The sequence below is a fragment of the Perna viridis genome, chromosome 2 (genome assembly GCF_037379345.1).
Source record: "Perna viridis isolate PV_CMFRI_1.1 ecotype Kerala chromosome 2, ASM3737934v1, whole genome shotgun sequence".
Classification (NCBI taxonomy): Eukaryota; Metazoa; Mollusca; class Bivalvia; order Mytilida; family Mytilidae; genus Perna; species Perna viridis.
In genome coordinates this window covers 48012952-48026588 of record NC_142446.1, presented here as the reverse complement: position 1 = coordinate 48026588, position 13637 = coordinate 48012952, and the positions used below count along the sequence as shown (strand labels likewise).

Below are 13637 nucleotides of genomic sequence, written 5' to 3'. Positions count from 1 at the left end.
TTTGCCATTTTTCGACATTTAAATGATTACGCCCTGAAACTACTTGACCAAATAGAACCAAACTTGGTATGAATATTCATAAGGATATTATGCATAGTTCTGATGTGGGGATTTTTGATCCGTCGAAAAAACATGGCCGTTGTTATTATAAATAGAACAAAGGGGTCAGTCGGAAGTTTTTCTCATATATCTCCACAACCGTGAGGTTTTGCAGAATTTATTCATTTGCCGAAATGATCCTTATTATGAGGCCTACGAAAGTCTTCAAGGGATCAAAGCTGCCGGACGACTCAGTGTTGGAGTTATTGCTCTTGAAAAGCGAAAAAATGACGTTTTAGCAGTTTAAAGCCAATACCTTTAAAACTTAAAATAGATAGAAACTTTCCATTGATGAAATGATCCTACCAAAGTCTTCATTGAGTAAAAATTGTCGGACAACTCCTTGTTAGAGGTATTGCCCTTGAAAAGCAAAAATTTAACCAGGTGAGCGATTCAGTCTCCTGGGAGCCTCTTGTTTCGCTGTTATTCTATAAAAGAAACTTTACATCCGAAACTACTGGACAGAATCTAGAGCTTTAGTTAATATTTAGGTGAATCCATCTGCACCATGAAAACTGATTTATTCAACGGGTCATAGTTTTCCTTTCCTCGTTTGTCTACCCCGGACTTGACTTTTTATGAGCAACTCGGCGGGTGTATCTAGAAAAACAGATGACGCTTACCCTACCGGTACACCTGGTCCATGCTCCCAGTTTTTAGTGGTCCGAGTTGTTCATTTTCTTTTGTTACTTTGTATGTATGATTTTAGTTACTTCATGTTCATTGTTGTGTATGTCTGTTTTTCATGTCTGGTGTTTGTCCCTGGATTACATTCTTTTGATTACCGCTATAACCTTGGTTCCCTTGATTACTCTTCCACCCCTTCAAAGTATATGACGGGAGTTACCAAAGTAAGGTTATTATGATTTATTGGTAGATTGATTTGAAATTATAGATTTTGTCTTATATCGTATTGTAACCATTTCTGGTATTACAACGCCGTCCAATCAGATAGGCCACTAAAACTATAACTACAAGTCCTCCCAACGATGCACCAACTATTACGGGAATATCAGAATTAGTAGTCACATCATTTGTACACTCTGATAAATCTGGAAAAAAACAAAAGAAAATTACACTAAGATAAAAGCATGATGATATCTTCTGCTAGAAGATGCACAAGCTCATCAAATGTTCCAAACCCATCTGTTTGTGGAATTTAAGTTGATCAATTACAATGAGACTTGTCTAACCAGACACCATTAGGATTGGTTCAATTAAGCAACGATTTTGTAATAGACGTCCATTACAAAAGTCTTTGGGTTTATACTGGTGTTCTGTTTACCAAGGTTCTTAATATATTTAAATTGATAGAAAAGGACAGTACCAGTCCATATAAAATTCAGACACTGCCTATGGTAAGTTGATTTATGGTGTAGAAAATCCTACCGAACAAACAATGTTTTTTTCGGTGTTCAGATGCTATATTTTAAGATAAGATTAGTCTTTTCTGTATTCAGATTTGCACTTTTGAGAAAATCATACATTCATCTGACACTAAAACCAACTATATCAAAGCAAATAAAGAACGATAACTCTTGGAAAGTGCTAATTTCATGTACAATCTGTATAAATTTTATCTCAAAAGCGCAACACCCAAATGAAAACCAAGACTGATTATGTTGTCTGTAACTGATTCTGAATAGTAAAAGTTGGTGGGTGTTTGACATGCATGAATCACCTATCTGATTTTGATAAAAACTGCTACTTAAAAAGTAACTGGTGTAGACAGGTTTTGGATGATTCAGAACTCGGTTTAGACAGGTTACACTGTACTTTTAAAGTTTTTTGTCCCTTGTATGCTTATTAGGGTAATATGTTTTGTTACAGTATTCTTTGCTTTGTCTACCGAGTTTAAAGTGTTGCCTTAGCACTCTATTTTACTTACTATTTATTGTGTGCGTTAATACATAAACTCCTATTTTGAACTATACAAAAATAAATTATATCCGTGTAAATGGCATATGCCCGCTAAAATGGTAGGAAAAAGAGATTTGCGCGTTATCACAATTTTTTTTCTAGAATTACACATAATTTTATGGTCGCGCCTATTATTTTTATTAATCTGATGTTATCATTTTTTCCTTTAATTTCCGAATACCCCTTGTATAATGTTTATGATATATCAACCATAAAAAAAATGGCATGAGTATCCCATAATTCTAATTTTTAGTCACCTTTTAAGTAGCACTCCTCCTAAGAACCATGCAAAATATGATTCATGGTTAGAAAGTCAACGTAATTTTATTTTTGATATTTTGTTTAAATTGTTGTAGTAAACAGAAATTGACATGTGGTTTTTCATATAACCCGTGCTCTAAGAATATTACAGTTATAAAGAATGTACAGTAGAATTCATAATTTTAAGGGAGATAACTCTGTAAATGACACTTATATACAATAGAAACTGTTGGATTTTCAATTTTGATTATCTCCTATGTGCAGACAGATTGGAATTAATGATTATACATTTCATCATATAGACCTAAAGAACTTAATAACAAAAATAAAAATATGTAGCCTTTTTAGGTGTATCACATTTTGCAGAATTTGCATGATTCTTACAAAGACTACTACTTAAGATATTTGACTACCTAATATTTTGTGCATTTGACCTTTTTTAAAGATTATTTAGTTCATTTTTACTTTTACAGAGCTTATCAAACTAATTATAGGATTTGTCTTCGTAAATATATTTCTGAAGAAGATAGGACAAATTCACCGAATAAATACCAGTATTTTTAAAATTCGTGATATTCTTCTGGAAAGCTGCAAATTGTAAGTTGAATGTATCCATTTGGAAATCCTGGTTCAAATTAAACGCCACTTTTTCTGTGCATTTGTAACTTCCTTGGATGGACGCCGACACTGTTTTCTCCGAATATGTTCTTGCCACATTCTGAATAACTGTTGAGAAAAGAACAGTGGCAATCATACCACATCTCCTATTTTCATATTTATCTTATCGTAGTGACTGACCAGTTTGTATCACAATAGTGAATTACGTTTCAAATCTTTCATCTAAAATTGAATTGTAAAACGAACAATTTTCAGTTTCAAGACTTCCTTGTAGTTTCGCATTAAATACTTTCAAACATTGGTTGTTTTATAATACTTTCTCTGTTTCAAAAAAATTATACAGCGTATTTAACGTGAAGAAAACATACCAGGACTATCAATATCCGGAAAAAGTTGTGTACTCAAGTTAGCTGTTAGGTCTATTTCAGACAAGAAATATTTCTCTATACTTTGGTCCTGATACTTGGAAAATTTGATTTTGACATCCCAGCCATCATAAAACTTAATCTGAATGTTTTGTGATGTATCGTTAGCATCAGGATTCTTACAAATGCCGTCGAATGTTACTTGGTTTATTGGAGGAATGCCTATTATCATAATTTTCTGCAAGACAAAATGATCAAATTTCATAACATTAATCGTTTTGTTTTGTTTACTTTCTATGTTTTTGCATACTCAATAAATACGAACGTTTCATCACATGGTACTTTTTATTCTTTGATGGATTTCCGTTAATGGAAATTTTGTTTAAAGATAAGGTTTTTGTCAAAATATTTGCAATAAGAAATTGCTTTATGCAAGTAGCGGTTTCTTTGTATCTCTACTGTCGAAGGTTAAAATTTTCAACTTCCCACTAGAGGCTCGATATTTCAAGGTTGAACACAAGGAATACCACAAATAATACCTATGTACAATATGAACAGAGAAAGTTGATCAAGTGCCAATTCCCTGATGAATTAAATATTTTAAAATTGGTACAAGCTTAAGGTATCATTAAACGAAGAATTACGTTAAATTCCTTGTTTACCTGTGCAGTTTCCTAGTATCTATACTTATAGTTTTTTTAAAGATTTATCTGTGCCTTCCATTCATGAGCAATGGTACGCAAAATTATTCGTACAATATATAGATTCATTCACTCACCCGTTCATTTGTAGCATTGTATGTAATTGTAAATTGAATTCCACCGTTCATCAAAATACAAGTACCATTTTCGCCTTGAACTGCATACAACTGCACAGGTGGTTCCCCTGGGGCTGGAGTTATTGGTGGGGTGGTTGGTATGACTGTACCACTAGATGTCGCGTCTGTCGTGGCAGTTTCTGTGGATATTGTTTCAATTGTTGTCATCGATGTGTTCCCGGTTGGCTCGTTAGGTTGTGTTGTTTGTTCTTCAGATGTGGGTATAGAAGTTGTAGTTTGTTGCGCTTGGCAATATTCGGCTGAATAGAAAATACCTATGAAGCTGTATTTTTTGTAAGATTTACAAAAAAGATTTGCTTAGATAAATAGTTACAGCATGGTTCGAAAGGTTGATATCTCTCAATGGTCATTAGTGACCTAGTCATAATTTTTATAAAATTGATATTTGTATATGAAAAGATTGAATTTCATTAAATGAGATAAACTGCTTATTTATACTTAAGTCTTATTTTTTCAATTCAACCTTTTTCTCTGACTGCAGTAAAATTAGGTAATTACTTGATATAATAATGACCTTCTGACAAGTTTCCGTCTTTTACGTTGAATGCTTGTATGACAACATTGCTGACTGTCATTCCAAAAACGTAAGTAAACATGGAACTGTTAACAGGGGCAAATGATATTGTCCTTTCCTCTGTACAGTTGAATGATGACATATCATTTGACAATCGTGTTTTCCCATCTTCTGTTGTAACTTTAAGAGCTAAATTAAAAACAACATATGCACTATACTGTTAGCAAATTCGTTTAGAAAGCGTTTATTCATATATTCTTCTTAAACTTTTTAACAAACTTAGTACAGGTATTTTGTGTAATTTTAGTTTTATTGAACTGGCACTTGTATACGCAAAGAGTTCACTGAATCATTTGCTCAACATTTTGAAAACTATCAGACGAATTTTAACAAAGTTTTGGAGCAATTCCTATTTCGTTGGCTTCAACAGATTATCTACTTTTTTAACAAGGTGGCCCCATGATGTTGTCTTTTTTTTAATTCTGTTTTACCCGTTTTTAAATGTCCGTTATTATACAGCGGGCGTATTATGGTATTCCGTTGTCCGCCTGCCTATATGTCATTCATACTTCGCACCTCCAAAACGCTTCCATCCATTTTCGTGAAAGCTTTGGTGAATTGTTTCTTCCTACTGCACTGGGTTTCTTTGCGATTTTTATAAATTCCAATAATATCTTTTTAGAGTAATTGAATTTTATGTACAAAAAGGGAAATTTTCACGTTTTCCGACTATGACAACTCAGAAAGTAAGTCCACTTGATTTCATGAAACTTTGTAAAATAGTTTATTACTAATGATAAGATTTTCATAAATGTCTAGGTTCATGTTTTAGAGTAAGGAGACTTTTTCATAAAAAGAGGTCCCCGATCTTGGACCATAACTTAAAAGCGTTTTTACTCATTTATTTTCATAAAACTTTGGAAATAGTGTATTTCTAGTGATGTAAGCAACCTTGTCAATTTCCTAAATTCCTCATTTTACTTTTCTGAGTAATGGTTCTTAATTAATTTTGGAGTGTATAGAAATAATATTTGTCCGTCCATATAATATTTTTAAGTCTTACCACAAATATTAAAATTATCTGACCACATCAATTTATATTAAAATCTTATCCTGTGTCAAACATTTATAACAATCCGAATTTAGAGCTGTACAACGCTTGAATGGTGTGTCCCTAGTTGTCCCTGTTTAACGAAAAAAAGTTTTGAATTTTTTTTAAATTGAACCAAAAAACAAAAAAAGTAGATTTTTTCAGGTGTGGTCCCTTTGACCCCTTATAACTCTCAAATCGTAAGAAATATCTGAAATCTAAATGAAGAATGCAGGCGGGGATTTTTGAGGAATCCAATGAAATAAAAGGAACACTCTGTTTAACATAATACAAGCAAATTATGACAAGGATTCCCCATTTCTCGTCGACGAAGAAAAACTAGTATCATACTTGCTTACTATGGACAGTAAACTCTTTTCTATCTGTATTTTGACATGTTATATCGAGTTGCACTTTAAAATAAATATATATATAACTCGTACCGCTGTGACATCTATGGCACCACCGCGTGCCATAGATAGCCTAGCTGGCCGAGTGGTCTAGGGCGCTGGACTTAGTGCAGGCGGTGGTACCATAGATGTCACAGCGGTACGAGTTCGAGTCCCGCGGAGGGAACGACTAAAAATTTGCTTGTATCGCAAATTTTACAGTTCTAACATCGTTGGAAATTTTTCGGACCCTTTATATATATATATATATATATATATATATATATATATATATATATATATATATTTCAAAACGTTAACCAATCTGTGTTTGAGCGAATGAGTCAGTGACTTTTTCTGCAGGGAGATGTACCCCCTTTTCCGAAGCTTTGGAACCTCTTAATTAGCGAGCGTATAAAGTAATATGTAGTAAATCGGGAAGTGGTGATTAGGTGTGCGGAGGAGATTGTTGTTTTAGCCGAATATAGTTACCAGTATCATTGTTCTTGAAACTAGAATCTGGAATAAATTTAACCAATATATCCATGAAAACTGTGTTGTCAGCTGCTTTACTGAATGTGAAAGTAATTGAAACAGGTAGTGTTCCATTGGTGTCAAGATAGAGGGTTGCGGTATTGAGTCCCTCGGTCGCACAAATTCCTCGGTTCACAACCGCCTCGCTCAGCGATGAGTTTGCTTGTGCCTGCATTTATTTGTAAAACGCAAAGATATAAAGTTTATCATTTATAGATGAAAATATACATATAGACACGAAAACGTAGATTCAATAAAATATGAAACTAGTCTACCCACTTGTATATTTAAATAGCATGCTTGACATGTTGACCGAAATCCAGCGTACTTCACTCATCTTTACGTATCTGATAATGTATATTTTTTATCATATGATAAAACTTTTAGAATATAGTACACAAAAATAGTTACTAGTAATGAAAACAAGAAATAATAAGGGTTTTAAGGAGACAACGTTTAAAATAGGTGGCCTTACTAGGGACGAAAATCACGAATTTAGTGAGGTTTCATTTTGAGGGAAAAAAAACAACGCGAGCCAATTTTTAGAGGGGTATTGATGCTTGAAGATTGCATTAAAATATGTTTTATCTGTGACACAACCATCACGTACACTAATGAAGAACTTGTTTCTGCTTCAAAATAAACGCTCACCGGTGCATCGCCTTCTTGTGTAAGCTGTAGTCTGGCATCCATGTTAACTATGATGCATGCTGGTCCATTCTCCGGGTACTGGAACCCAATACTATCTAAAGACAAGTAAATATTGACTTTTTTATACTGAAAATGGTTGATAAAGGATGAAGAAAAAACATATCTCGTTCGTTATACAGTCTGATACTGAAATAAGTATTCATATTGAAAACAACATCAAATACCAAAAAAAAAGACGTGCATAAGAAGTTGCTATTTTAGGAATAAACCATATGTAACGGAGGCCTTTTTATCATTTCAGAATACATGTAGTTCTTGATAGTTTTTTAAACTCACATACCAGTATTAACACTTATTTACCAGTTTCCAAAACGGACAACCCATATTAGACCTGGACTGACAAAACTTGGTTAAAAAAAAACCCTATCCCTTCTTACCGTTGAGAATTGTACCATACCTGATAATGTCATCAAAAGAATGAAGACTGATAGCTGCACTGTGCCGTAAGTAATTGTCATTGTAATACTGTATGCTGTAAACAAAAATGTATCTTGTGTAAACCTGCTCGTCAAGTGATGATAAATGTATATGTATTGTATGTTTCTGATTCTTTTCGAAACAAACAGTTATTCAAAATTTACTTTCGTGTTTCAGCATCTGAAGACTGGAATTATGATAAGCGAAATGATGCTTTGATTAATCAGAAGTATAGGACTGGAAAACAGACTCGGTGCTTGGTACATATTACTTACAGTGGCGTAAATCACTTTTTAATCACATGATTTTGTTTTTAATAAAACTGCTTCCGGTGGCAGTATAAGTTATGATAAAACCAAGTGTGATAAACGTTGTACAGGCGGTTAAAATAAATATATTGATATCTAACTGTTTCATTGTATCTATAAGTATTCGAATTTGTCCCGGGTTCATTTTATAGTAAACATGGTTTTAATTTTATGATTTTCCTGAAACCTTTTTATGTCTGTCTATTACTGAAATGTTCCATAAATGACTTTCCATGTTTTTATCAGCTAAAAATGTGATCAATTATGAAATAATATTCCGATCAAAATGGTAATCATTAAAAATAATTTAAATGAAAAGTTATCATTTAAAGACAAAGGGAGTTAACTCTAAAATGAAAACTACAGCAAAAAAGAAGGCTCCCAAAAACAGCCATCCTACAAAAAGTGGCGTACAATACGTTTTCATGCCAGCCTTGATTGATTTCCGAATGGTCATATTTAAATGATTTCGTGCTTCACCCAAAACATTCAGTAATGAATATGGAGTGTAGTAACATGATGTAGCCCCATGACATGCAAGAAATTATAGGACCAACAATTCACCAATCTGCATAAGTTTGCATATTCTTTAAAAAGATGTATGTTGTTAAACGAAATTAATGTATAAAATTTTGTCAGTCTGGGGAATAGTTTGCTACATAACAACCCTGTCACACGGACAAGTGAGAAAAAAATGACCAGTTACTGATGATGGTTTTCTACCATCGTGAAACACTCTTATACTTTGACAATACCGGTCGTTCCTCACATTTCAACACTTAAGTGTAAGTGTTTGTAAGAATCAGGCAAAATGGGAAAAATCAGAAATATGCATGTCAAAACCCCAACGATCTAACAATGTAATATCACTTAAAGATACTTTCTCTATTTGAAAAGACAATCACTGGCTTTGCGCACAAATTTTTCATTAAAATCTTAGTAAAATGAGGCTTTTGATAGAGTAATATGCCCTTGAAATGTTCATTTTCAGTGCATTTCAATGAAATTGGAACTCAATGCTCTAGCATGATATGGAAAATCTTGTCTGTTTTCTTTGATTCTGATGATGCAAATAGTCAAATTACACTATCAAAATGATGTTTTTTTCATACCATGTTTCACCGACTGCCTGATTCTTACAAGGACTGACACTTTAAAATGTATGGTTAAAATTCAAATCATTATTATACCTCCACTTCCCACTAATCACAGTTACACTTTTCTGTAACAGATTTCGCATCTTCTCATGGAAAGAATGCTTAGATATTTGCGTAATGACTTCTACTATAGCTCTCCTTTCCAGTTCCCTTACTCATCTACTTCCTACTTACCGAACTAATTTTAGGTGATGCATAATGGACACCAAACTTATTCCTCAGCTTCTCTAGGGAGAATTAATGCTTATATATTTGGTATATTGATTTTGCGCAATAAATTCTACCGTGTCTTCCCTTCCCAGGTTCCTCGCTCATCTACTTTTTGTTTATAAACCGACTCTTTCTTCACTAGTACCCTTACGAACAGATGTCACGATGACTTAAGCTGCAAATCAACAAACTTAGTTTATGGTTTAGAATATAACTTATGCGGTCTAGTATATGTCGGTGAAACACAAGAACGATTAAACAAACGAATGTGCGGTCATCGTTCAGGAATTAATACCACCCAATTCCCGGCAGTTTATCAACATTTTAATCAACAAGATCATTCAATCCTCTCCATGAAAGTTCGCTTTCTAGAAAAAAATTTACCATCCAACTAACAGTCCCGTTTTAAGTAAAACTATCGTAGTGAAACAGGAATATTGGATACACAGACGAGGTACTGCAATACCTTACAGGTGCAATGACAACATTAAAGGTATAGGAAACCTTTCTATCCAATATAACAATGGCACAAATGTGACGAATTTATTTGACAAAAATCCACGACGGGAAAGGAGTCAAGGCCATGGCCACTATTACCTAACATACATGATGTCTACATAGATAGTCTTCTTCCTTTTATACAAAAACCTCTTGCACTTCATCACATTCGAAGCAAACTCTTTTATACAGCACACTCTACTACACTCCCTTTACAAAGAAAGTCTCAAAAAGTATTGTTTGTTTGTTTGTTGGGGTTTAACGTCCGAGCAGCAATATTTCAGCTATATTCAGACAATGAACATGAAATGATGATAAGATGAACATGAAATGAAAAAAAAAAGGATGGGTCACAAGGACAATAGGGTCGACAAATCTTGACCTGCACGGGGCCAAAAAGTATTGAAAAAAGCAAGGTAAATTACAGTGAGGTATCCCCTACCCCACCTTCCAGGTAAATCCTGTTTTATGGCTTTACCAGCAGATTAGTTCAGGAAGATATTTGCATTTACTTGATTGCAGCCTAAAAAATGGAACTTATCTCAAAGTTTTATTAAGCTTTATTTAAGTATTTCTGTTTTTTTATTCCTTATTTCTATATGACAGAAGCTATAACCTACATAATCAATCATTACTTTCCACTAAGTAAAATTAAAGTTCATTGTAATTTCACACAGATCTATTCGTTATTGATACCAACTGTTGTTGGCCCCAAATAAGTCGCTTTAATTATTAAACAAGATTAATTACGGAAATCCATTTACACATGATATACTATCTACTCAGCCGGAACTATACTTATGAAAATATTTAGAACAAATCACTTTAAAATTTATCAAGAAATAGGCATAATTATGTTTGCCATGAAATGCACGTTTTAAAATTTGTTCCCTTATGGTCCCTCAATAATTTTATGACGCTATGTAATTTAGACTTGGCATGCGTGTAATACTCGAGATTATTACCTAATTGTAAGGTTTTATCTTGTTTATTAAAAATACACATATTTTTCTCTATTTTCAAAATTTATTCAGGACAGGGCGATCTATTGCACAGTCGATGTACTATTGCACGGTGCAATAGTCTCCTTGAGGAGTCTATTGCACTGATCCCATAATGACCTTTATCTAAGCCTTTTGATTGGTTGAACTTTTTTAAGCGCTTCATTGAATTGGAATTAACACGCAAAAAACTCATGTGCAAACACGTAGATGTGACTCTCGTTTGCCAATTCGTAAACATGGAGTGGTCAATTTCCTATTCCTGGTCGAATGGTTGTCTCTTCGACAAATTCCCCATTTCCATTCATTATTATATTGCATAGACAAATTAGGTATTAAAACAGTTATTAAATAGGTTGGATGAAATAGACTAGAACATTTGTCCTTTGGTACTGAGAATGATGAAGTGTTCTTTAAATTAGCAGTTTTTATCAGCTTTACATGTTTTCTGCAAAGATGTGTAAATGTATTGGCGTAGAATTTTCTACCTAGTGGTTTTAGTTTATGTTATTTTTATAGCGACGACGTAACCGATGACATGGACGAAATAATTCAATCATATAAGAGCTAGTAAATCTATTTATGCCCCAATGAACTTGACCCTTTCATTGTTAATGTATTGTCATTTAAATATAACTTGGACTTCCGAGAGAAACTTTTGGAGTATTGTTTTTGTCATATTTCTCTTTATTTGACTCTAGATTCATGCAATACAAGTGCGCAATTACACATTCTGCACTGGATCACAGACACGGTTTGCTGAACGCAGAATACTTCATGCATGTTAGCATACATGTTCCTGTGTAAACACTTAAGCGATTATGATTAAGCAAAGAATGGACACGTTAATGTCATTGGTTTTTATTGTATTTTTAGCCTCTCTCAGCTCAGTAAGCTGTGGCACAGTGAAGAGAGTTCTAGTTTTTGGGGGCAATGGATTAATAGGTGCTGCCTCTGTAGACCGTATGTTGGAACAAGGACACGAATTAACACTAGTGACCAGGGGGAACTGGTATTGGGATACTGAAGAGACAATCAAACCACGTGTGAATCATGTTAAATGTGATCGCATGAAAAAGTTGCGAGATTGCTGGGCACAATTTCCGGAATATTTTGATGCTATTGTTGATTTTAGTGGCTTTGATCCTTATATGATCAAAGACGCTATAGAGGTTTTCAAAGGTAAGTATGACCAAATTAACTCAAATTTTATTTTCAGTTTGAACGCGTAAGGTGCCCAGTGTTGTACATCAGAAGTTTCAACAGGGTAACTCCTCGTTTGCTTTTATATCATGTGTTAGACTCAGAAGTACTGAAATGTCTTATGAAATATTTATACGCAAAAAACTAAATGCTTACAAAATTTTCGTTTTAAATCTAAGTTTGCTTTAGTGATACTGTTGTCGGAATCGTAGACAAATTCGTCGATTTAAAATAAAATATTGACCCACGAACGACGAATGTAACAAATTTTTTTGTCTCTAACAACGAAAATGGATCTGCAAGAAATAAATGAAAATATGATTTATACTTGTTAATTATAGGTAAAGCTGGTCGTTATATCTATATTAGTTCTGATTCGGTATATGAAGTTTGTGAGAAAAACCATGATGGCTTAACAGTAGAAACTGATTCCGTTCGACCTAAAGATATAAAAGAACAAGAAATTTTAAACAAAAAAGATGACTACGCTCATCGGAAATTAGCAGGAGAAGAACTGCTAGTCCAGCAGAGGAAGGATGGTGGGATGCCGTATTTCTTCATCAGACTGCCGGATGTAATTGGCTCTCGTGACAACACTCATAGATGGTGGGTCTATCAAGCATGGCTACGAATATCCCCTTATTTGGACACAAAAGTTACTGTTCCAAAAAGTTTACAAAATTATCCTATGAGCTTTGTTTATGTTTGGGATGTTGCAGAAATCGTAGCGAACAGCCTCAACTATAATGACAAGCTTCTTGACGAAGCATACAATTTTGCTTTCGATGAAACCCCTACTCTTCCAGAACTTTTAAATGTTATGAAAAAGTATATGAAGAAAGAAAACATTGACTTTCAAATTAACGACGACGAGGAGGCTGTTCATTTATTCCCGTCGGTTACCAGGGGGCCAATAGTATGTGACAAGGCTAAACGGAAATTGAATTTCAAGCCGACTCCTTTTGAGGATGCTGCCAGACAGACCATAGAATTTTATGACGAGGCGATGACAAATGAAAAATACAAAAATGAACGCGGAAATCTTATACAAACTTTGGAGACTTTTTCTCCTGAGAATGTTAAAAACGTTTATATAGGATTAAAAAAGGAATATGGTATTGACATTTCAAATCGCGACGAACTTTAACTTCATCAAAAGTAAAAGCAATGAGAACATGCAAACATTCTATGAATTCAGAATTGTAGTTTTGAACCGAAAATTTTAGAAAGGGATACAAACAAACCGAATATGTATTATATGTAAAGAATAATTTAAAAATAAACCCTTTTTATACATACGATGAATTATGCATGCTTTATATGTGTCTGAAATGTCCCTTTTAAAAAATCAGATCGTTAGATTTTATCATATAAGATTTTATTATACTTATAAATTTTCTTTTAATGCTCTTATTTTCAAAATTAATGTTAAACGACGGAAACAAATTACACATCATGACATTTTGTTTTGTCCGTTCATATTTGAATATTAAAAAAGTTATTA

The 13637-nt window shown here is 33.6% G+C and overlaps 2 protein-coding genes across 2 annotated transcripts; one reads left to right on the top strand and one right to left on the bottom strand.

Annotated features, from left to right (window-relative positions):
- Window positions 1-951: 951 nt before the first annotated feature.
- On the bottom strand, window positions 952-7951 carry LOC148625473 (uncharacterized). The gene is made up of 9 exons (XM_088569050.1): window positions 7921-7951; window positions 7737-7811; window positions 7280-7374; window positions 6587-6797; window positions 4616-4804; window positions 4042-4340; window positions 3267-3501; window positions 2833-3006; window positions 952-1151 (listed from the first exon to the last, which is right to left on the bottom strand). Exons 1-9 carry the CDS (start codon window positions 7934-7936, stop codon window positions 1003-1005), a joined length of 1443 nt encoding a protein of 480 aa, XP_088425176.1. The 5' UTR covers window positions 7937-7951; the 3' UTR covers window positions 952-1002.
- Window positions 7952-11641: 3690 nt separating this feature from the next.
- LOC148625472 (uncharacterized) lies at window positions 11642-13421 on the top strand. Its single transcript, XM_088569047.1, has 2 exons — window positions 11642-12112; window positions 12475-13421. Exons 1-2 carry the CDS (start codon window positions 11752-11754, stop codon window positions 13278-13280), a joined length of 1167 nt encoding a protein of 388 aa, XP_088425173.1. The 5' UTR covers window positions 11642-11751; the 3' UTR covers window positions 13281-13421.
- The last annotated feature ends 216 nt before the right edge of the window (window positions 13422-13637 follow it).

Excerpts from the sequence above, each read along its gene's own strand:
- LOC148625472 (XM_088569047.1), top strand. The coding sequence starts at position 11,752 with ATGATTAAGCAAAGAATGGACACGTTAATGTCATTGGTTTTTATTGTA. Across the intron at positions 12,113-12,474 it reads CGCTATAGAGGTTTTCAAAG|GTAAAGCTGGTCGTTATATC; the intron begins GTAAGTATGACC and ends TGTTAATTATAG.
- LOC148625473 (XM_088569050.1), bottom strand. Across the intron at positions 4,341-4,615 it reads AGACGGAAACTTGTCAGAAG|CCGAATATTGCCAAGCGCAA; the intron begins GTCATTATTATA and ends TTTTCTATTCAG. Across the intron at positions 1,152-2,832 it reads CACGAATTTTAAAAATACTG|ATTTATCAGAGTGTACAAAT; the intron begins GTATTTATTCGG and ends GTTTTTTTCCAG.